The sequence below is a fragment of the Eutrigla gurnardus genome (assembly GCF_963514095.1).
Source record: "Eutrigla gurnardus genome assembly, chromosome: 15".
NCBI classification, from domain to species: Eukaryota; Metazoa; Chordata; class Actinopteri; order Perciformes; family Triglidae; genus Eutrigla; species Eutrigla gurnardus.
Window position 1 is genome coordinate 1170806 of NC_139938.1, and position 22523 is coordinate 1193328.

The 22523-nt window shown below is 45.1% G+C and overlaps 1 protein-coding gene across 6 annotated transcripts in view; it reads left to right on the forward strand.

Moving 5' to 3' along the window:
• Window positions 1-19462: 19462 nt before the first annotated feature.
• The window catches only part of LOC311025380 (actin-binding LIM protein 3-like), a 60517-nt gene continuing 57456 nt past the window's right edge, over window positions 19463-22523 (forward strand). For all 6 annotated transcript variants that reach the window (XM_084028237.1, XM_084028235.1, XM_084028233.1 and 3 more), the window contains exon 1: window positions 19463-19865. In XM_084028237.1, the coding sequence (XP_083884363.1) occupies window positions 19847-19865 (19 nt within the window). In that variant the 5' untranslated portion in view covers window positions 19463-19846. The remainder of the gene's footprint in view (window positions 19866-22523) is intronic.

Here is a 22523-nt window from a genome sequence, read left to right on the forward strand (position 1 = left end):
AACATTTTAGGAGAGAAATAAGCTATGCAGTTGCTGAATCTGTCTTTATTTAGATCGACAACGGTCAGTTTAAAAGATTTCGAGAGCTTGCGGGCGGTGGCCCTCCATCTCTCGAAATTCGCCACTCCGCGACGGCATTGCACGGCTTCCATTTTTGAATGAGTGGGGTTGGGAGATGATATATTGAACCTAACATTCCTGTTTTTGACTTCCCCCATGAAACAACTAATTCAAACATGTTCTGTTCTACTTTCAAATAAATCTGTTGAAATATCTGTTGAAAACATTTTGTATGGATGTTTTCTTATGACTTCTGTTCATATTTATGCTTGGATATAATATATTCCCAGTTAGTTCCCCTAAATTCCCATTAATTCCCATAATTCCCATTATTCCCATGGAGAGTTTCCAAATAATATTTCCAAAATTCCCAAGCTTAAGTTCCCGTGGAAATTTACCGATAACTTTCCGGAAATTTACCGGGAATTTTCCGCCCCTTTGCAACCCTACCGACACTCAGCTCGTGATAGCTACAGACCTTCAAGGCATGAAAGAGACTGGTATGACAGACGGGATTCACACAATCGTTCTGGATCATCTGAGCGCCATGCACGTGGCTACAGCCCTTCACCCAGAGACTACACACAGCGTGGCCACTCTCCAGACCGCCATGAGGATAGACATCCCTCTAACCGCTCTCAAAGTCCTGGACATGTACGGTTTCATTCTCCCTCTCACACCAGCTCTAACAAGGCAAACTACCAGTAGTTGACAATGGGGGCCAATTGCCAGCTACTAACTTTACCCAGGCCCATAGAGACAGTAACGTCCCACCCACTGACTTTACCAGAGACAGTTTATGTGTGGTGGATGTGTCAAAAAGATATGTGTCAGCTGTGATTGAGGACACTGTTGTACATGCCTTTATTGACACTGGAGCAGACATTTCAGTTATCAGTGAGGATTTTAGGAGGTCTATAAATGCTCTCTACAAAAAGCCCATTGAAAAACAGTTTGTTCCTCTCACTGGTGTCACAGGTGACCCTCTGGACTCTGTTGGCTCAATGACAGTCAATTTAAGTATTGCTCACAAGCTGATGACACATGCCCTTCAAGTTGTCAGAAACTGTACTAAACCACTGATTTTGGGTTGGGATTTTCTGGTTGCTAATGGCATTATTGTAAACACCAGAAACATGGCCCTCATAGTAGATGACAAAGTAGCGCCACTGGTTAGCCCACACCAATACGTCCCTAAATTAACTGATGTTACAGTATCTTCTACAGTTACACTCCCAGCCATGTCAAAGCTCTGTCTTGATACGTGCACTGTCCAAGCCACCTGTACTGCCTGATATTTCACACCCTGATCTCACAAGTGCACAACATGAGAAATTGAAAACACTTTAAACTCATTCTCAGATGTGTTCAGTCAACAACCGTTTGACTTTGGAAGGACAAACCTAGTCACACACAAAATCACAACTGCCTCCTTCAATGAAAGCAGAGATCCGCCATCAGGTGGAAGAGCTTAAAGCTCAGGATCTGATTGAAGACAGTACAAGCCCCTGGGCCAGCCCAGTGGTCATGGTGAAAAAGAAAGATGGCACATACAGATTTTGTGTTGATTTCCGAAAACTGAACTAAGTCACCATCACAGATGCACATCCTCTCCCGAGGGTCGATGATAGTCTAGATGCACTGTCCGGCTCTCAGTTTTTCTCTACCATGGACATGTCAAGTGGATACTGGTGTGGAAGAAAAACTCTCCAGGTCCAATTCTGTGGCTGGTTCAAATGAGGTTTAATCACTGACAGTGGAGAAAAGAAATTCACAGTGTGTCCATGAAGATCCATTCTAAATAATGTGAGGTGAGGGATAGCTTTATACACAGAACCAAAGGGGCAGGTCTAAACAGTGGATTTACATAGATCCAATACGCGTCTGTCCCAAGAGGAAGAGAGGTTCTGAGACAACAGAAAGGTGTGACTTCCCTCGGAACAGCTGGGTTCTTTCTACATAGTGTCACAACAGGGGTCATTCATGAAGGCCTTAATCAAGTATGTGAGATGAAGGTGTTTCGGAGACGGTCCAGGAAGGGGGACAGATCAAAGGGTCTTTTCATCAAGATGGCAAGGGTTAAATACAATGAATACAGCTCAGCAGGACATTTGATGTTCCGAGAGAAAGGAATATTAGTATGAGATACAAATAAGAATTGTAAGGTTAAACATTTTCTTCTACACTGGCAGGTTGAAATGCATCACAGAGACAGGCCCAAAACAGCATTTACAACAGGTGACGGTTTCTACCAATTCAAAGTAATGCCCATGGTGTTGTGTTTGTCTGTGGACCCGGACTGAGAGACCAGAGGCTGAGCGGCAGGTTTAAAGTGTTTATTTACAACAGGTAATAGTGCAGCGAGCTGGTGCGGGTGACGTGGCAGATCGGCAGTAGACAGTAGACAGCCGAGGAGACGAGCAGGCAGGTAGGCAGGAGTCCAGAGGAGAAGCGCTGGGAATTTCCTGGAGAGCGAAGCCACAAGACAGGCGTTAGCAGAAACAGCTACGGTACACGGAAGTACATTCAGGTTTACAAAGAGAGCATCACGGAGCACGTCAACATCACCGTAGGGACAGAATCATCTGGCGATGAAGTGGTGGAGAGACCAGGGTTAAGTAGGCTGGAGCTGATGAGCTGAATGGGAACAGGTGCGCCTACTCTGTCTCGGCTGCCGGCACAACCACCGGACACACCCCGAGGAGGGGCCGGTGAGGGAGAGGAAAGGAGGGGGAAGACAGACAGGGAAAAACACACAAACAGGCACAAAACCCCAGCCTGTCCCGGCAGAACCGTGACAGTACCCCCTAACGGGTGCCTCCTGGCACCCTACCAGGCTTCTCCGGGAACTGCCGGTAAAAGTCTGAGCAGGGTTTTGTCCTTGATGAGAGAACGGGAAATCCAGGAACGCTCCTCCGGGCCACAACCCTACCAGTCCACCAGATATTGGAACCCCCGGCCCCGGCGGCGAACATCCAATAGGCGATGAACGGTGTAGACGGGATGGCCATCCAGAAGCCGGAGGGGTGGTGGGGATTCGGCCGGAGGGCTCAATGGGCTGGAGAAGACGGGCTTAAGCAGAGACACGTAAAACGATGGATGAACTTTGAGAGAGGCTGGGAGCCTGAGCAGGGCCACCGGTTGATCATCTTGATGATCTCAAAGGGGCCAATGTACCTGGGTGCCAGTTTGCAAGAGTCCGTCTGGAGGGGCAGGTCCTTTGACGAAAGCCACACCTTCTGGCCCGGAGCGTAGTCAGGGGCCGGTCTGCGGTGCCTGTCAGCCAGGCGCTGGTTCTGCGCCGCCGTGCGGAGGAGAGCAGCGCGGGCTGCCTGCCACACCTGCCGGCACCGCCTCATGTGGTTCCGGATGGATGGGACTGCCACCTCACTCTCCTGCTCGGGAAATAAGGGGGGTTGAAAATCATTAGAGGCCATGAATGGTGACATACCCGTGGCGGAGCTGACGAGAGAGTTGTGGGCGTACTCCACCCAAGGGAGATGAGTGGACCAGGAGGCAGGGTGACTGGCAGAGACGCAGCGCAGAGCAGCCTCCAGGTTCTGGTTAGCCCGCTCCGTCTGTCCGTTTGATTGTGGATGGTACCCGGATGTGAGGCTGACCGATTCCCCCGATCGCCGAGCAGAAGGCCTTCCAGACCTGTGAGATGAATTGTGGACCGCGATCCGACACAATGTCCAGGGGGAGACCATGGAGCCTGAACACATTGTGGACCAGATGGTTGGCAGTCTCCAAGGCTGAGGGGAGCTTGGGTAGGGGGACATAGTGGACAGCCTTCGAGAACCGGTCCACAATGGTGAGGATGACCGTGTTTCCTTCCGAGGGCGGCAGTCCTGTGAGGAAGTCCACAGCGATGTGCGACCAGGGTCGATGGGGAATGGGCAGGGGCCGTAACAGGCCGGCTGGAGCACGATGGGATGCCTTGCTGCGGGAACAGACGGAGCAGGCAGAGACGAACTCCTTGGTGTCAGCGTATAACGTGGGCCACCAGAAACGCTGATGAACGAGGGATAAGGTTCTCTGGAACCCCGGATGACAAGCCAACCTCGATGAATGCCCCCATTGAAGGACCAGAGACCTGGAGGGATCCGGGACAAACATCCGGTAGGGTGGACAGCCGTCTGGTGGAGGATGGGTGCGCTGCGCCTCCCTGACCGAGCGCTCGACCTCCCATCTGGCGGCAGCGACCACGCACTCGGGGGGGAAATGATGGGCTCATCAGTGCCCGGCTCATCCGCAGGGGAGAACTGGCGGGAGAGAGCATCGGGCTTGGTGTTCCTGGAGCCGGGTCGGTAGGTGAGGGTGAAGTGGAAACGTCCCAGGAACAGAGCCCATCAGGCCTGGCGGGAGTTCAGGCGTTTGGCCGAGCGAAGGGAGGTGAGGTTACGATGGTCGGTCCAGACGAGGAAGGGGACAGCCGCTCCCTCCAGCCAGTGCCTCCATTCCTGGAGGGTGAGGACGACGGCCAACAGCTCCCGATTCCCCACGTCGTAATTTCCCTCCGCCTGGGAGAGAACGCCGCTTCCGACGACCAGATGTATGGGAGCTTGGAGGAGGTGAGGCGGGTGAGTTGAGCCGCCACCCGGCTGTAGTCCTGGATGAAGCAGCGATAAAAGTTTGCGAATCCCAGGAAACGCTGGAGCTGTTTTCAGTTCTCGGGAATAGGCCAGTCTGTCACCGCACGCACCTTGGAAGGATCCGCCCTCACCTGCCCCTGCTTGATGACGAATCCCAGGAACTGCACCGAGGTAGCGTGGAACTGGCACTTCTCTGCCTTAACAAAGAGCTTGTTCTCCAGGAGTCTCTGTAGGACGGTCCGGACATGCTGAAGGTGCTCATCGAGGGAACGGGAAAAAATGAGAATGTCGTCAAGGTACACAAACACAAAACGATTCAGCATGTCACGGAGGACGTTGTTAACTAATGCCTGGAAAACAGCGGGGGCGTTAGTGAGTCCAAATGGCATCACTTGGTACTCGAAGTGACCTAGGTGAGTGTTGAAGGCCGTCTTCCACTCATCGTTCTCCCAGATGCGCAGCAGATGGTACGCGCTGCGCAGGTCCAGCTTCGAGAAGATGGTGGCCTGGTGAAGGGGACCAAAAGCAGAGTCAATTAGGGGTAATGGATACTTGTTTTTGATGGTAATACTGTTCAAACCTCTGTAGTCTATACAGGGGCGAAGTGTCCCATCCTTCTTTGAGACAAAGAAGAACCCTGCTCCCACCGGTGAGGACGACGGACGGATGAACCCAGCGGCGAGGGAGTCCCGGATATAGTCCTCCATGGCTTCACGTGCCGGCCGGGAGAGATTGTAGAGGCGACTGGAAGGGAGCGTGGCACCGGGGAGCAGGTCGATGGCACAGTCGTAGGGGCGGTGAGGTGGTAGGGACTGTGCACGGTCTTTACTGAAGACCTCTGCCAGTTCGTGGTAGGCAGAGGGGACGGTGGCGAGGTCTACCGGTGCAGGACGGGCTGGGGTTACTGGAGCACCGGAGGGAGCAGCAGAGTGGAGACAGTTTGAGTGGCAGTGTACACTCCAGCTGCCAATCCGAGCCGAAGACCAGTCGATGTGGGGGTTGTGTAATCTTAGCCAGGGGAGACCGAGGACCACAGGAGACTGGGGTGAGGGGATTATAAAGAGTTGGATCTTCTCACTGTGGTTGCCAGACAGGAGGAGTGTCAGGGGGGTGGTGCGGTGTAATAATCGACCATCCAGGGTGAAAACCTCCTTGGGGACCGGAAGAGGGAGTGTGGGGACGTGAGCCCGGTCTACCGTTCCCACGTCGATAAAGTCGGAGCCCGAGTCGAGCACTGGCAGGGATAGGGGCTGCAGAGACCAGGTAAGGGTTCCCTGGAGTTGGATGCGAGAGGGGGAGGTAGCCGCGGAGGCAGTTCAGCTCATCAGCGCTCCCCTGTCGCATGATGAGCCCGGGCTTTTGGCCGAAGGGGGCAAAGGGGAAGGGCGTGACTGGGCTCCCCACAGTACAGGCAAAGTCCTTCCTTTAGCCTACGCCGGCGTTCCGCTGGTGAGAGGTGCATGCGGCCCAGCTGCATCGGCTCCTCCACAGGCTGGACAGGGGGAGGAGGGAGGCACCGCGGAGGGATGGCCCACCATAGCTCCTTGGGCCGACAGGGCGTTGCGGAGGTGCTCGGTCTCGGCCGGGTCCATGTGGCCAGATGATTCTGTTGTGTTTGTCTGTGGACCCGGACTGAGAGACCAGAGGCTGAGCGGCAGGTTTAAAGTGTTTATTTACAACAGGTAATAGTGCAGCGAGCTGGTGCGGGTGACGTGGCCGTGCGGGCAGATCGGCAGTAGACAGCCGAGGAGACGAGCAGGCAGGTAGGCAGGCAGGCAGGCAGGAGTCCAGAGGAGAAGCGCTGGGGATTTCCTGGAGAGTGAAGCCACAAGACAGGCGTTAGCGGAAACAGCTACGGTACACGGAAGTACGTTCAGGTTTACAAAGAGAGCGATACGGCGCACGTAAACATCACCGTAGGGACTGAATCATCTGGCGATTAAGTGGTGGAGAGACCAGGGTTAAGTAGGCTGGAGCTGATGAGCCGAATGGGAACAGGTGCTCCTACTCTGTCTCGGCTGCCGGCACGCCCACCGGACACACCCCGAGGAGGGGCTGGTGAGGGAGAGGAAAGGAGGGGGAAGACAGACAGGGAAAAACACAAAAAAACAGGCACAAAACCCCAGCCTGTCCTGGCAGAACCGTGAGACATGGGTCTGAAAAACTCACCACCAACTTTTCAGAGACTGATGGAGCTTGTTTTGAGAGGTCTCCACTGGACAACATGTGTCATTTATCTTTATCACGTCATCTGTATGGGCCGGGACTTTGACGATCATCTTCAAAACCTGACAGACATTCTCATACGATTCAGACAAGCAAGGTTTGAAACTAAATCCAAAGAAGTGTGACTTGTGCAAATCTGCAGTCAAGTATATGGGACATGTTGTGTCACGTGACGGACTTACACTGGACCAGTAAACAGCCACCGTGTAGGTGAGTGGCCTGTCCGAAGATCACCCACAGAGGTACGAGCATTTCTAGGATTGTGCTCATATTACAGACGTTTTGTACACAAGTTTGCATTCATTGCTCATCCTTTTCACAGACTCACTCAAAAGCATGTTCCATTTGACTGGACCGACGAGTGCTCAACTGCTTTTCAGACATTGAAAGATGCACTCACATCCCCTCCAATAATGGCATTTCCCAACTTTCATCAGCCATTCATTCTCAGTACAGATGCATCTAACTCTGCAGTTGGCGCAGTGCTCTCACAGGTTCAAAATGGGAATGAAAGGGTTATAGCATATGGTCCACATATGACAAAGAACTCTGGGCCGTTGTCTGGTCTGTTAGACACTTCAGACACTACTTGAGCTGTAATCCATTTACGATCATCACTGATCACCGTCCACTCCTCACGGAAACTGGATGTCACACATGACCCCACAGGACGACGAGGTTGTCGGGTTTTGGAGTTAGATCCGTATCAGTGGACTATATTACACAAGGAGGGAAAGAAACACAGTAATGCTGACGCTATGTCACGGATTCCCCTCTCACAGGACCCAGTGGTCTCAAAGGACACAGCGACTCTTTCCCAGGAACACCACTCCTCTCCTGTCAAACTGGACACTCCTCCTCCTGCTCCACAGTTGCACAATACTAACCACGCTACACTTTGTTTTCATTTCGCATGTATTGTTATTTGCATAGAAATACGAACGTTTGAAGTAGAGTAAAAGTAAGAGCAAAAGTAAATATTGTTTAGGCTGCTGGGTTTGATTTGACTCTGTCATTGTTTAGCATTAAATAAAATCTGATTTGTCCATGAGTTTTAGGCTGATTATAAGTCTTTACAAATAAATATATATAAATATACATAAGGGTAATTTCACTGCCTCATTTAGTTGTGCTGAAGCACCCCTGTCAAACTGGCAGTTTGGTTTCTACCAATTAGGGTAATCAGTGCAGGGCCTATTTAAGGCCAGGTGTTCAAGGAGACAAGAGGGCTGGTGGAAAACAGGTGACTGTCCAGGCTTGGTTCTCTGCACATGGGAATCTCAACCTCAAGTGACAAAGCTTAAGTATTTGTTGTTGTTTTTTTGACTATCATGTCATTTTTGTTTTGTTGTTTGAAATGTTACCTTTTTTTTTTAATGAATTGCCATTTTGGCCTTTTTTGGGAGAAAATAAAAAGTATCCCTCTTCTCTACCGAACCTCCATGTCCTCTGAGTGCTGTGTCAACTCTCTCACACCATAAGGTTGCATCTACCTTTAACACGGCTTGACACAGTTTTTCAGGCTGTTCACTGTCATCGTGAGGAGCAGAGACTCAAGCGTGAGTACTACTTCAACAAACATGTGAAGTTCAAACCTTATCAATGTGGAGATCTGGTATGGAGGGATGATCCCACTACACAGAGAAAGAAACTTGACCCTAACTGGACTGGACCTTACAAAATCGTCTCATCAGCTGACAAGGGAGTCATATACAAACCCCTGGATTTAAGACATTCTCATGCTGGATCAAAAGTTGTTCACTATGATCGATTGAAGCCTTATCGATCTAGTTTGGAAACATCTTCGCTGCCAGTGAACCGACTTGTAACTCAGCAGCATATGAACACTCTCCCCAGGTACACATCATTGTCTGGTTCACTCCCCATGTACTTTGTACCACTTGACCCTGGACAGGCTTCTGCTCCTGCCTGCCCTTCTGTTCCCCTGCTGCGGAGACCTTCAGGACGGGTCTCACGAGTCCAGCCACAACAGGGCCAACAGCCTGCAACTGCTTCCACAGTGCCTGTTGGGACATATTCTGGTGGCCCTCCCACCACTTGTTCGGGACGGGTTGTTCGGAGACCACAGCGGCTCGTGTCGTGAGCAACACCCTCCCACTTCTATAACTGAAAAGGAACTGTTTATGGAAATGTACACTTGCCATTTATTTGTTGATTGTGTTTTTCACATGGATAGTGTCTGTCCAGCCCCTCACATTCCTATCTGGCCCTCTTCCTGTCCTTGTCTCATACTTTCCTCTCTCTCTCTGTCCACATCCTCCCTGCCCGTGACCTCCTAACGTCTCCATCCCTTCATATCATACCTCCATATTCTATTATGATCTATAACACATTTGACCCGCTGCTGCTGTCTTCATGATAGTTCTGCAGGGCTGTGACATACCTTGGCATCTTTTCATCATCATTATTCAAATGTATATATTTAATTAATTTCAGCGCTAATTCCATTACATCAGTATAACAAAAAATTATGATATTTTCATTTCTTTTGTAGTTGGCAAACTTGTTTCTTGCATATGATACGACTTCATGGGTTCAATTGAAGGGATCACAACAAAAGCCAAGCTTTCCCAGTGAAGTGTTTGATTATGGGTCAAGGAAAATGACTTAGATGAAAGTGAGGGGAAAATGAGAAGTTGAGGTGGTTTGGTGCCATCGTTGTCTCGAGGTCTTCTTTTTGTTTCTTCCGTGTTACTTTCCACTGAATCCAATATCCAGTACAACTGAACAGCTTTAAAACGTCTTCAGAGATTAAACTGCCTCAAATGGTGGGGCCGCTCTATAACGTGGCTATGTTCACACAAGCAGATAAGACTATTACGGACTATCAATCCGTAAGATTGATTTTTCAGCTGCAATGTTACGCCACATATATTTCTTTTAATCTTACACAAGTTGTCACTGTGTTGATTGAAAGCATTACATGCATATTGTGCAAAGAAAAATGCCTCTGTAGCAGAATAAAAGCAAAACTAACTCCTCAGATCTTTCATACACAGTGAGTGAAAACATTCCCAGCCTCATGTGGGTTTTTGGTGTGGCTTATTTGTTCTGCTAAAAGAGGCCCAGGGTGCAGTCGAATAGTCTTTTTTGCTTAGGAAGGTTCCTAACTGAAGAAGTGACCCGGAAGTAAACAAGTGGCCGCCATGATAAGAGCCGTTCGAATTCTCTAAATGCAAAGGAAAGGAGCTCCAATGCTTCCTTTCAGAGCTCCTTTAGCATAGGATGCAATGGACCTTCCTATGCGAAAGGAAAGGAGATTACGCCGACCCACAATTCTTTGCAAGAGCAACATTTAAAGTGCCGCACACCTCGGCCGTTCATGAAAACAAACGATATGTGCAATTACATATTTAACAGTTACTTTCATGCAGACATATAGTAATTGGAATAGTGATGATAAATGTGTGTGGACAGTGATAATAATTGAATTTTTTTATTTATTTATTTCAATCATGTTACAAATGTTTGACAAAAACGAAACTAAAACCACAAATGAAATGTAAATAAAACAACGGTCAAACAGAAAGGAGGAGCTGCTGGACCTGAAGCCGGTCAGTGAACCAGCTGTTTATAAAACCAACATGTGGAGAAGTGGACGATGCGCTTTTTGTAGTCCATTATTGTAGTTTATCCAGCGCAGACGCACGTCAATCGCCGGTGCCGATCATCAGCTGTCAATCATCAGCGGCCGCGTTATAATGACGTAGCTTAGTGAAAGTCCGGTCGGATTCTCTGAGCACCGCGGTCGACTTTTCCTAAGTCCTTTTGAGTTCTCCTATCGCCTTTCCTTAACCCCGTGACGTTTTCCCCAGAGGTCAAGGAATAGGAGTTAGGAATAGGAGTTAGGACCTTATTTTTGACTATTCGACTGCACCCCCAGTCTGAACGCTATATCCTGTCCATAATGGCAATCTGAACCACAGAGACTACTGCGCTGTTTCCTGCTGCTAGAATGATGGATTTTTACCATTTATCCCTCCTCTTCCAAGATCCGACAGACGGACTGCAGTGTTCTGGATAAGAAGCCAAATGTGCAGTATTCAACATTTTTATTGCAATATTTACTGCCATTGGATTTCTCTTCCACATATATCCCACCAAACAGTAAACAATTCACACAGTGTAACTACAGAAATGTTTGAATACTGAAGGGAAACTAGACGTTACTGTGATGTGTGATGCATGCAGAGGAGCTGTCTTCAGCCATGAATCAGGCTTTGCTTTGTAGTGCAGCACATAAAACTGCACCTCTGTGTCCATGCCTGATCTCTCATTCTGCTGCAGCAAACTGCGTAATATTTTGGGTGGACAGTTGTGGCTGCTTGCTCTCACACCTCCAGGGGTGGTGGTGACTTCTTTACTGACTGCCAGCAGACTCATTACTCTTAATCAACCCCCAGCTGGTAAGGGGGTCTACTTGTCACAGATCAGGGATGAGCCTGTGAGCAGAAAGATTTCACTCTTTCTGCCAGTCAGCCCCTTTACTTTCCTTCCCTCCTCTCTCCATCTCTCGCATCATCGTCACTCTCACTCTCCCTGTGCTTCCGTCACCCTCTCTCTCCTTTTCTCTCCTCCCTCGTCGCTCTCTCTCCTCTTTCATCTCCTCTCCCGTCTCGTTCATACCTCCCCCTCCACCTCCTCTCTCATCACACTCTCTCTTTGCTTCCTCCTTTTGGTCGCCTCCCACTCGAGTCACTCTTGTACGCTGCTGCTCATCTTTCATCTGTCCTTATTTTCCGTATCTCCTCCTACACTTTTCCCCGCATCCCTTTTCCCCACTTGTTTCATCTGTCATCCCCTTTGAGGAGCCATTCGCAAACAATCCTCCACAGTTTTCAAAACTTTAGGATCAGATGCATCAAGTATATTCTTGAATGACACCATGAAGCATTTCAACAGCTTTTGAAGTGGCCATTTTGTCCCCCAAAATAATTTATTCTGTGAATGTTTTTGAATATATTTATAGTTATGTCTGATTTCACATATTCATCCGCTGTCTCATCGCTCATCATATTCACATCCTGTGGTGAGCAGGTTCATAAACTTGGCAACAGAGCGGTGAAAGCGGAGCTGAGATTTCCTGACTTTTTTTCTTTTTTTTTATAGAACTCAAGCTGCACATCCTAAATTTCCTTATAATGAAACTCACTTTCTGGTAATCCCCCACCTCTCAACTCCATGTTTCCTGCTTGTTTTTCCTGTTAAAACATTTGTCTCTGAGCCTAAACTGAGATTCCCCTGATTATATTAGTGCCCGTCATCTTATGAGTGAAAGAATCTACAGAGCTGTTCTCACGCATCATCGTAGTCATAGATTTAATTGATCCTGATGGGTTAAAGTGGGCCCCGTTAACAGATGTGACAATCTTACCAAAAAACACAAACTCCAGTGTTTTGGCCCACAGCTCAAAATGTTCTTCTACTTCTAGTCAAATTCAACATTAGGCTCAACTGTAAGCATTTACTCTTGAATTAATTCTTCTCAAGTGATGGATCGTTTGAACTAATATTAAAATACAGATAATCAATAGTCCAGAACCCACAAATATTAAATTACCACACATGTAAAACAGAGAAAAGAAAAATCCTATCAATCAAAGAATGTTTGGTGTTTTTGCTTGATAAATGACTTAAACGATTAATTGATGGTTAAATTTTGTTGTTGTCTGTCGACGATTTAATGAAGCAATCAGTTATTTCAGCTCTAGACCGACCTTTTCTTCTTTGTTTTGTTATAGTGTTCTTTTAATGTGTATTGATACACATCAATATTTAAGAAATTGATGTGTATCTCTTTATGGTTCCGATGTTTCACAAGAACCAAGGTCGCTTTCTAGTTGAGACGTCAGTTACAGTGCTATCCTGCTATTTTACTGTAGAAGGTTTAAGAAAATCCCTCTCTGTCCAAACACAGCTGCTCAGACTACTTTGGATTCAAAACAAAGCTGTGAAAAAAAACTGGATCCAACGATGTGGGAGAGAGAAAGAGAGAGAGAGAGAGAGAGAGAGAGAGAGAGAGAGGTTGAGGTTTACTAATCCAACTCAACAGCAAGCTCCAGCACCATAATGGTATATTTCAACAGTCTCAGCTTGAGATTGAGACCATAAACTTATGATTATGATGTATACTGAAATAATAAATCAAGTGAGAAATAGGCTCATTTTCTCATTTCTCATTCTATACAATCAAGTTTACAATCAAGCCATTGAATGCATGTTCAAGGCTCTTCCACACTGACTTCTCCTTGGAGACCTGCAGGTTCCCTTTTTATTTGGAGTTGTGAGAAGTTCAGCTCTCGGCTGTTCTGAATGATGTATCCCTGTGTCTTTGCAGATAAAGACTGTGTGTTATCCTCACATTGTTATCACTGAGATTATTTTAAGTCTTCCACTGTGAAAGATGACACCATCAGTATATAATAACACAAAACATGTGGCTTGGCTGGATGATGGTGGCGATAATCACCATCTGATATGATGATGAAAACACTGGGAGAAAACCCTGAGGGGATTTTACCCAGAGGTTTGTGGGAGAGATGAAACTACAAATTCCCGTTTCAGGAATCATGTGATGTATTTTGGGGTAAAGTATTGTATCTATATTGTCGATCTGAGGTGTGGTTTATCTTTTCTTTAGAGAAAGTACAAGAATATGTTTTTGATTTATCAGCCATACTTTCATCTCTTACAGTCATAAATCTTAAGTTTGTGGGGCATGTACTGTGACCTTTGAGCTCTGGATTTTGATTTATCAACAATAAATCTCACTCTTAAGAACAGGACACTGACATATAAAGATCTCTCGTATGACCCTGTAATCATGGCAGACGGAGGCAAATCAGTGGTTACACACACACACACACACACACACACACACACACACACACACACACACACACACACACACGGACAGTGACCTCACCTTCACCTTGTCCCATTTCCTGACTGACAAACACACAAACACATGTACCAGAACCTTTGCTACTTAGACCAGGACAGAATATTTGTCTCCAAGTGGGAGGAGAGTCTGATGTGACTGTATCTACAGACTGCGAGATCCTCTCTCATGTTTGTGTCCTCAGGCTTTTATCAATAAATGGCTTTAAATACACTTGAAATTGAAGCTAAATAGACTTTTGCACTGTTTTTTTGTCTTAAATTCACAGTATATGTAATAGCTAGCAGTGGATGTAGCTAACAGCGCTAACAGTGCAAACAACGGCAACAGTGCCGACAGAGTAAACAGTGTTACGAGGACCAGTTTGTCTGAGGGGATCCGGAGGGGCGCTACTCCTGCTCGACCTCACCATTGGTCACGCCCCTTTACATAGAAAGTAGTTGTTGTATTCTTGTATGTATATTAAAGGTGCTATTGACAGCATTGATAACATCCAGCCACTAGATGTCGCACTCCCCCCTTCCATTGCATCCACGTCACATTACAGCATGCGGCCTCAACGGGTTACCAGTGTTGGTCTAAAAGCTAGCTTTAACGATATCTTACCAGTTAAGAAGAAAAGTGGCCACCTCGGCTTTTCAGTCCTTGAAACTCCTTCACCTGACTCCGACAATCAAACGCTGAACCAACGTTCACTCTGGTCTTTTGTCACTTAGCACTTGGGACTGGTACCGAAATGCTGCCCGCTTATGTCAAACTCAGCCATTTTTCTGTTTTTTCCACACTAACTGGCAACCCCAAAGAGTTTTGACCCCTGACTACAGAGATACCATGTGATACCAATGCTGTTATTCTATTGGCTCACAAGCCTTGCTAGCCGCAGCCACACATCACACATCTACACAGAGAACAACACATTAATTACGGGCCGACAACATTTTTTAAAATGATTAATTCACATTCAAAAACGAGAAGTGATACTTTGATTCTGCACCTTTCTAAAAGCTCTGTGGATGTATTATTTTTTTGATTATTCGTCTAAATAAAAATGTTATCAATATGACCTTTAATGCTTTGAAAAACATATAGAGAGTCTTTAAAGATCTCTTTAAAGTTTTCCGATAGTATAATAACAGTTCTTCTTCTTCAGACTTCTTCTTTTTTTTAAGCTGGACCAGAGGAAGCCTGCATACTTTTTCACAACACATTTTCCCTATGGATTAGACCTGAATGGAACTTTTTTTGCCCTTTGTATAAGTCTCATGTAATGTGAAAGCACTCGCTGATATTTACAAAACCACAACATTTTCACCTTACTTTGCATTTCCCCTTAGACCTTCTGTGATTTTTAACTCATCATTTGGAAACTATACTGTTTGGGTTCAAGCTCGTTGCTCTCATCTGCATTGTCTCCATAAAGAGCCAGATATTATTTCCCTCTCGATCTCACTGCAGAGGTATTTATAGGCTTGTGCTGTGCCACATTTCCCATTAATTCTGTTACTTCCTGTCCATGAGGAAATGACTACCTACTCTTCTCTCAGGCACCATGTGTGTTTGTTTTATCTTTGGTTTTTCCATACGCTCCTCCACCCCCCGTACCGTGTGGTGTCAAACTCTGTTTTATATATACCACCATCTTACTTAATCACAGAAAAGATGGCTGCAGTTTTACAAGGTACTCACACACACACACACACGCACGCACACACGCACACACACACACTCCCACTGTGTCCCAAATGTGTTTTAATAGGCAGACAGACCTGACAATAGGTCATCAATCACATCTGAACAACCCCACAGACACAAAAACTGGATGTGATAAGGAGACATATTGTTTTCTGACCCTCCGTCGACTTACTATTGGCCAAGACCTGTGACTCTGAACGCACATAATGATTTGTGCGTAATCTGTAAAGCATTTAAGCTGGTGTTAATTCTTACAAGAATCATATCCGTGTGTTCAATAAATTGCAGATTCAGAAATATTCCACAATTGTACTCTGCCTTTTCATTATTGAAGATTGAAGATGAAGTGTTCAAATGTTCCCCTGTTTGTGCAGGAGGCTTTAGGAAGCGTCATTAGCTTGCCGGCGTTTGCAGGAAGTATCCTGCACATTGTTTTAATTTGCATGAACGGGAGCCAGGACGGACTGAGAGGTAACGGATAAACACGTTTTTGCTTTGGAGGCTTTTGGATCCAAAAAGAACAAATCTCAGGTCAGGGTTCAAAGTGGAATTTATTTTTTAAACAAAAAGGAATGATGCCATTTATAAAGATGGGGCTATTGTTATGACTTGATATTGTTATTTTTTTTATATAAAAATGTTCATCATCATTTTAATTCCTCACGTACCACAGTTTAATGACTATTGATTGTAGATATTCCAAAGGATGACAATGACACAAAATCCTTCATTTCTACAACCAGTGACACCACTATACATTAACAAGAAGGCATCTGAATCAGCCTGGATGGACACTTTCCAGTTCTATTTTGATTATAATGTGGATTTCACTCAATAAAACACCTCAACACCCTTCAGGAGGGTTTCTGAGAATAGTATCTTAACTTGTACTGCCACCCTTTGGTGTCTCTTTGTAGCTACAGATAATTGTTTAATTTTGCCAGACAGAGGTCTATTCAATAATGTTGTATTCATACAGCTGTCCATAAACCTGGGATCAATCAGACAGACAGACGGACAGATGTTACAATGTACAACTTGGATAGGAGCCTCCACTAAACACTTTTGCATTTGACCCATTGCATTGTTGTTACAAGTCACTATCAACAAACGTTGCTTTATAATAAAAACTGAAACAGTTTTGAGAGAAATTTTGCCTGCAGCCTTGGTTTTTATTTGATGTCCTTAACCATTACAGAGGATATAGTTTCTAACTGAATATGATTTACAGCGACTTGTTGACTCGTATCCCCGTTGTAATGTGAAAGAGACGTAACTGATGATAATGACAGACTAAATGTAGAAGGGAAATACCCACAAATGTTATTCTGGAAAAGTTGTACGGCTCAGTTTGGATTTGTAACTATCAACAAGTCTCTCTGGTCTCGCTGTCATTTAGATACAGGCTTCACTGACCGTGACTAGGCCGGATTACCATCTGCAAACTAGGGGCACTCAAAAAGTCCATGGTTCATTTTGCACTGCTAAACACCTTCATTGTTGTGCTGATATGGTGCCTATTCTAGTCTAACAGATGAACTCAGCCATGGACCGTTAATAATGAAACAGCCACTCAACAAATATTCCATCAGCAATGAAGTCTTGATACTCTGATTTCCAGGAGACATCTGCTTGTGTAATTTCACTGTAGGGTTATTATGTGATTATTAAAGTGACACGCTATGATACCATATTGGATTTAAGTGTTCCATATTGATGGACAAGTGAGAGCCATTGAGACACTTTCCTGATTGGAATATTACAGGAATATTAGATGGATGCCACATAGGACTGACAAAACACCAAATTACAAACACGTATTATATAAAATCCCAGTAGAGAGTCACCAGCAATCAACCCCAGATATGAACATTTTACTCAACGGGTGAATGTGATAAAACATGTTAATGTGTCCTGCTCCTCAGGCTCCGTGGGCCTCAGCTCCTGGTCCTCCTCCTCTTGCTATTGACTGGTGGATCTGGGGACCTGCAGCAGCCAATCACAATCCATCTGGTGGTTATTAAAAAACGCTGAGGAGCTGCACATGAAAGCAACTTCTGCTGCCTACTTACATCCAGTCTTTTTTTGTCAGGCTCATGTCACAATTCTGGGAGCCTATTTCTGCCACTGTCAGAAAGAAAAGAGAAACATTCTCAAAAAAATGAGATCTCAGAATAGTGACATAGTATCTCAAAATATTGACTTATTATCTGTCTATGGTATGTCATTAGTCTGAGATACTCATTATTTTCAGATACTAAGTCAATATTCTGAGATATTTTGTCATTATTCTGAGATACTACATCATTGTTTTGAGATACTATGTAATTTTATTTCAGATTATAAAAATACCAAGTCATTATTTTTGATAAAGTTTCTTACTATTTTCAGATACGCAGTCATCATTAGTTTCTCTTTTTTTCTGACAGTGGCAGAAATGGGCTTCCATAGTCAATACAGTGATGTTGCTATTACAGTTTTTTTCAGTCACTAACAAGCGTTTGTCCAACCAGTTGTCACATTTTCAAAACTCTAAACACAATAAGCACAGCATCAGTCTTCTGTGGCCATACCATTCACACATTTCATGTCGTTTTCACACAATTTTCACAGTCAGTGAACACATTTCCACAATGCTTACATTTTCTTAACAGACAAGCTATACCTCCCAACAAAATTATGGATTGTTTTTGTATTATTTACGAATGTTAACACACAACATCCCACAATAGCAAAAACAATATTCCAAACCTTAGATACAGTATAAAAACCTCTGCTTCTGCAATGATATCAGTTCAAAAACAATATATCTCAGCTGATAATAAACAAACAATTGAATAATTGACACACAGCTGATTTATGTTGGCTAAATTGGGCCAACCACAGATGATTCCAGTCTGGCTTAGACTCAGTGGCAGGGGCTATTTTTTCTATTACACTGACACTTATACAGTGAAAGGAGGACTTTGAGGAGTGATGTTTTCGGAAACAGAAACAGAAAAAGACAAACTTTTTATCTGGGCTTTTTGCTGTTGTTTTTTTGTTCAGAATGCTCTTGTGTGTTTCATGGATATTTTGAACAATGTAAGCAATACTGTAAAACTTGTTCTGTTCTATCATACTATAAACAGTATTTCTACTGTATCTCCTGTAGTAAAAAGTAAAGGAAAAAAACTGATTTGCTTTTTACTGGAATGCTTTTGATTGTGAACATTACATGTAGACATACAGTTCCCAACCAAGAAATGTAGTGTAAAACGGTGGATTGCATGTTTTGCATGCAAATACCTGTAAAACCGAAACATAAAAGTCCATGCAGTTTTTATAATGTCAACAATAGCTAGTATTTTGAAACCTGGTGAAGTAAAAACAAGTGTTATTCTTTGACAGAATAATTTCATTTTGAGTCAGATTTCCAGTGTTTTGGTAAAGTAAGTGTGTGCAGAGAAAGATGTGTTCTATTTTAAAATGAAGAGTTAGTATATATTTAACAAAATGTGTTTTTGAGAAGAAAATTATCCATTTGGCCAATTGTGTTTTGTAGGTGTGAGTCTGTGTTAAGAGTTTAGAAAAAGTATCTGAAATATGGGTAAGTGCTTGTTAGCGATTGAAAAACACTCCAACACAGGAGCCTATCTCGAGCTGCCATCTCCTTTTACGTTGTTAGGTTTAGTTTCACTCAGATCTGCTTGGCTTCTTAGTTTGGCTTTAATTTTTTAACTTTTAGCTTCTATACCTGGCATTAAAAACTTGAAATAGTCTGTAATCTAGTTTCTCCCGTAGACCGGTTCGGGGTCGCACCAGAACCACATGCCTGCTCCTTCAGTGGTCAGGTGTTTTTCGTTCGGAATTACGACGCTAGGCGGCGCCCTCGCACCGCGAGAGGAGCTCGCCCTGCCCGGTGAGAGACGCTCGCCGGTCGGTGGAAAATCCTGAGAAACTCGGCATGCAGCATTCCAGCCTCCACACGCGTCCGCGGGAGCGCAGCGACTGTTCAGGGGAGGGATGGACGCCTCTGCGCCGCACCGGAGGACCGCGGGGGTCCGCTGGGGGGGCTGAAGCCGTGAAGGGGAGGAGGACGGCACCGTCCCTTTGTATTCAAATCCTCCAGCGGCCGCCTCTACTCCGGGTGGAGAGGTAGGGGATAATCCGGTAGCCGGGAGGAGCAGGGAAAGCCCTCCTCGTCAGACTGAGACAGAGAGAGGGAGGGAGGGAGGAGGGAGAGGTTTAAGTCGGACAGGGACACGGAGAGTTGACGGGAGAGCTCGGTCATATCTGGAGCTTCTGTCCCGCTGCTGGAGGCTTGATTCACCGGCAGATACACACGGAGAGAAGGCGTCCACTTCACATCATGAGTGGACCGACTAATGGTGAGCAACCTGTGTGTGTGTGTGTGTGTGTGTGTGTGTGTGTGTGTGTGTGTGTGTGTGTGGGTGTGTGTGTGCGCGTGTGCGTGTGATCAATAACCTGTCCTGGGAGTGTTTAACTGAAGTAGACATAAACAGCCCTTCACTGAGTTTATTGATCACCGACTCACTTATTGACGCTGTATTTCATCACGTCATTAGCTGGCTCTCCCGTCAACCAAGTTATAGACAGAGGCTGACACTGTGTATTGATAATTGACAGCATCCATCAGTATTTTCATCACCTTCATGGTTGTAAGCAATGTTGAATGATATGGATTTGTCTTGTTCTGATAACGAACCATGAGTCCCACTGGAGAAATGCCCAGTCAAGGAACCCACCCAATACAGCCATCATTTGATTTATTTATGCATTTTCATTTGTAAAATTGCTCATCCAACGATTTGTTTTGCGTGCGTGTGTGTGAGTGTGAGAGAGAGCGAGAGAGAGAGAGAAATCGGTACTTAGCAATCATCAGTAGACAAGTAGACAGTCAAGAGGCTGTGACAGATATTTCAGAGAAAAGAAAGAAGCCCCGCTGCTCTTTGATAGCTGGAAAACAAAGCTGCATATCTTTGGACTACACTGCCAGGCACATATTAAAATGTCTAAACATAGAGCCACACAAAGCTGCTTTTTTATTAACGTGGAACCACTAAATCCCCCCAAATCTATCTTCCAAGAGAAAACAAAGAGCAAAGCGGCTCTGCAGACATGCCACAACACGGTGCCTTCCAGCATAAGAAGGTCAAGCAGCTACTCGCACTCTGAGCGGCGCCTCGGTTCTACAGCTGTCACCTCAGGGAGGAATTAACCTCTATAAGGGCCCCAGGGCGCTGCACCCGGATGTGATTATGACCATGTAGCAAATGGACCCCAGCTGAGGGACTGAAACCCCAAAATCTCCCACAGGAAACAAAAAACATAGAAGAGGCTGAGCGGTTTGTTTCTCTGAGGGAGACCTCATCACTTTTTGTGCAAACTGTTTATACACAAGGTCAAAGGTCAGAATAAATATGGGTTGTCAAACAGTGCAGACATTGACGCCACTCCAGAGAGACATTAAATCAATTATTATTTCTGAGGGGGTCATGATTTAAAAGATGTGTGAAACAGAAGAAATGTGGTTCTGCAGTTTTTTCTAATCAGTGATTTTAATCAGGAGTTATTGAATCATTTTACAAAATGAAACTTTTTGGTTGAAGAAGCACGTCAGAGTGAAACCTGTAATGTGATGAGGGGTCGCGAGATGACAGCTTTATTTTGGGGGTCACAAGAGAAAAGGATAATAGGTGCACAGGACATTATACCTGTCTGCTGTATCAACACACATATAATACACACACAACATCTGAACATTGTGTCACCATCATCAATTACACAAACCAGAACATGCATCATTTAAACCTTTCTAATAATAACAAACCCACACAAAAAGAACACTCTCCTTCATTCGCACGCGTGCACAAACGCACAGGTGGCTTTCTATGTCTGTAGTTTCAGGCCTTGTGCTGCCATCTGGCTACAGAGCCAGATGGCAGCTTCTGTGTGCACGCGCACACACACACACACACACACACACACACACACAAACATAGACACACACACACACACACACAAACTCACAAACACAACCTGCCGATACAATTTGTTAGGAAACATTTTTATCCCACTTTTACCTTTTTTCTCTTTCTCTCTGCTGAAAACATTTATAGAGCCACAACTTTGTCTTGCGTGTGTCTTGAGTGTGTGTGTGTGTGTGTGTTTGTGTGTGCGTGTGCTGCAATTGCATAATACTTTGAGAGGCAGCAGCATTAACCGTAATGTAATTGAATTGAGTAGAATACAGTTGAGTTGAGTTGTTGTGGCTCACCAGATAGAGGTCAGTTGATTGTTACAGGAAATGCAAATCGGTATCGATCGAATATGCTGCCACTAACTTAATTCACTAGTGTCCTGACAGAGACACTTAACTGTGTGTGTGTGTGTGTGTGTGTGTAAATGTAAGTGTGCTGTTGACGAAGAGTAAAAAGTACTGAATATAGAAGTGAATGGAAAGTAAGTGTAGACATAATTAGGTATAATTAGATATACATTCTGTAAAATGTAGTTATAACAACACATCAATAATGCAAACCTGTAGCATATGAATAAATGTATATTTCCTGACATCTAGGAGGCCAACAGCAGTTTGGGATGTCTCAGTTATTTAGTGTGTCTCTTTCTGTCTGTTAAGCCACCACCTTCTAATGAGCGGTTGTAAGTCGCACTGATCTCCTCGGCAGAGTAACACTTTCCAGGAGCCACTACAAAGTCACTCACTAAGCCTTCTTCTTCGTCCTCTAAAGCTGCCGTGGTGTGTGTGAGCATGTTTGTGTTATCGTGTGTGTTTGTGGCCGTAGCGCTTTATGTGGCATTAAAGTCATCTGAAGGCCAGATAGATATCAAACGTGTCTGCTAATGTTTGATTGGATGTGATTTCTTGTTTTCTGATTCACTATATTGTGTTTAACATGTTCCTGTAACAAGCATTGCCTGTGGGGAAAAATGAACGTTTTTTTATGACTTTGATCAGATGTATTCAGTTGGAAAGGAAGACAAAAGGAAGGGCTTTGAAAATG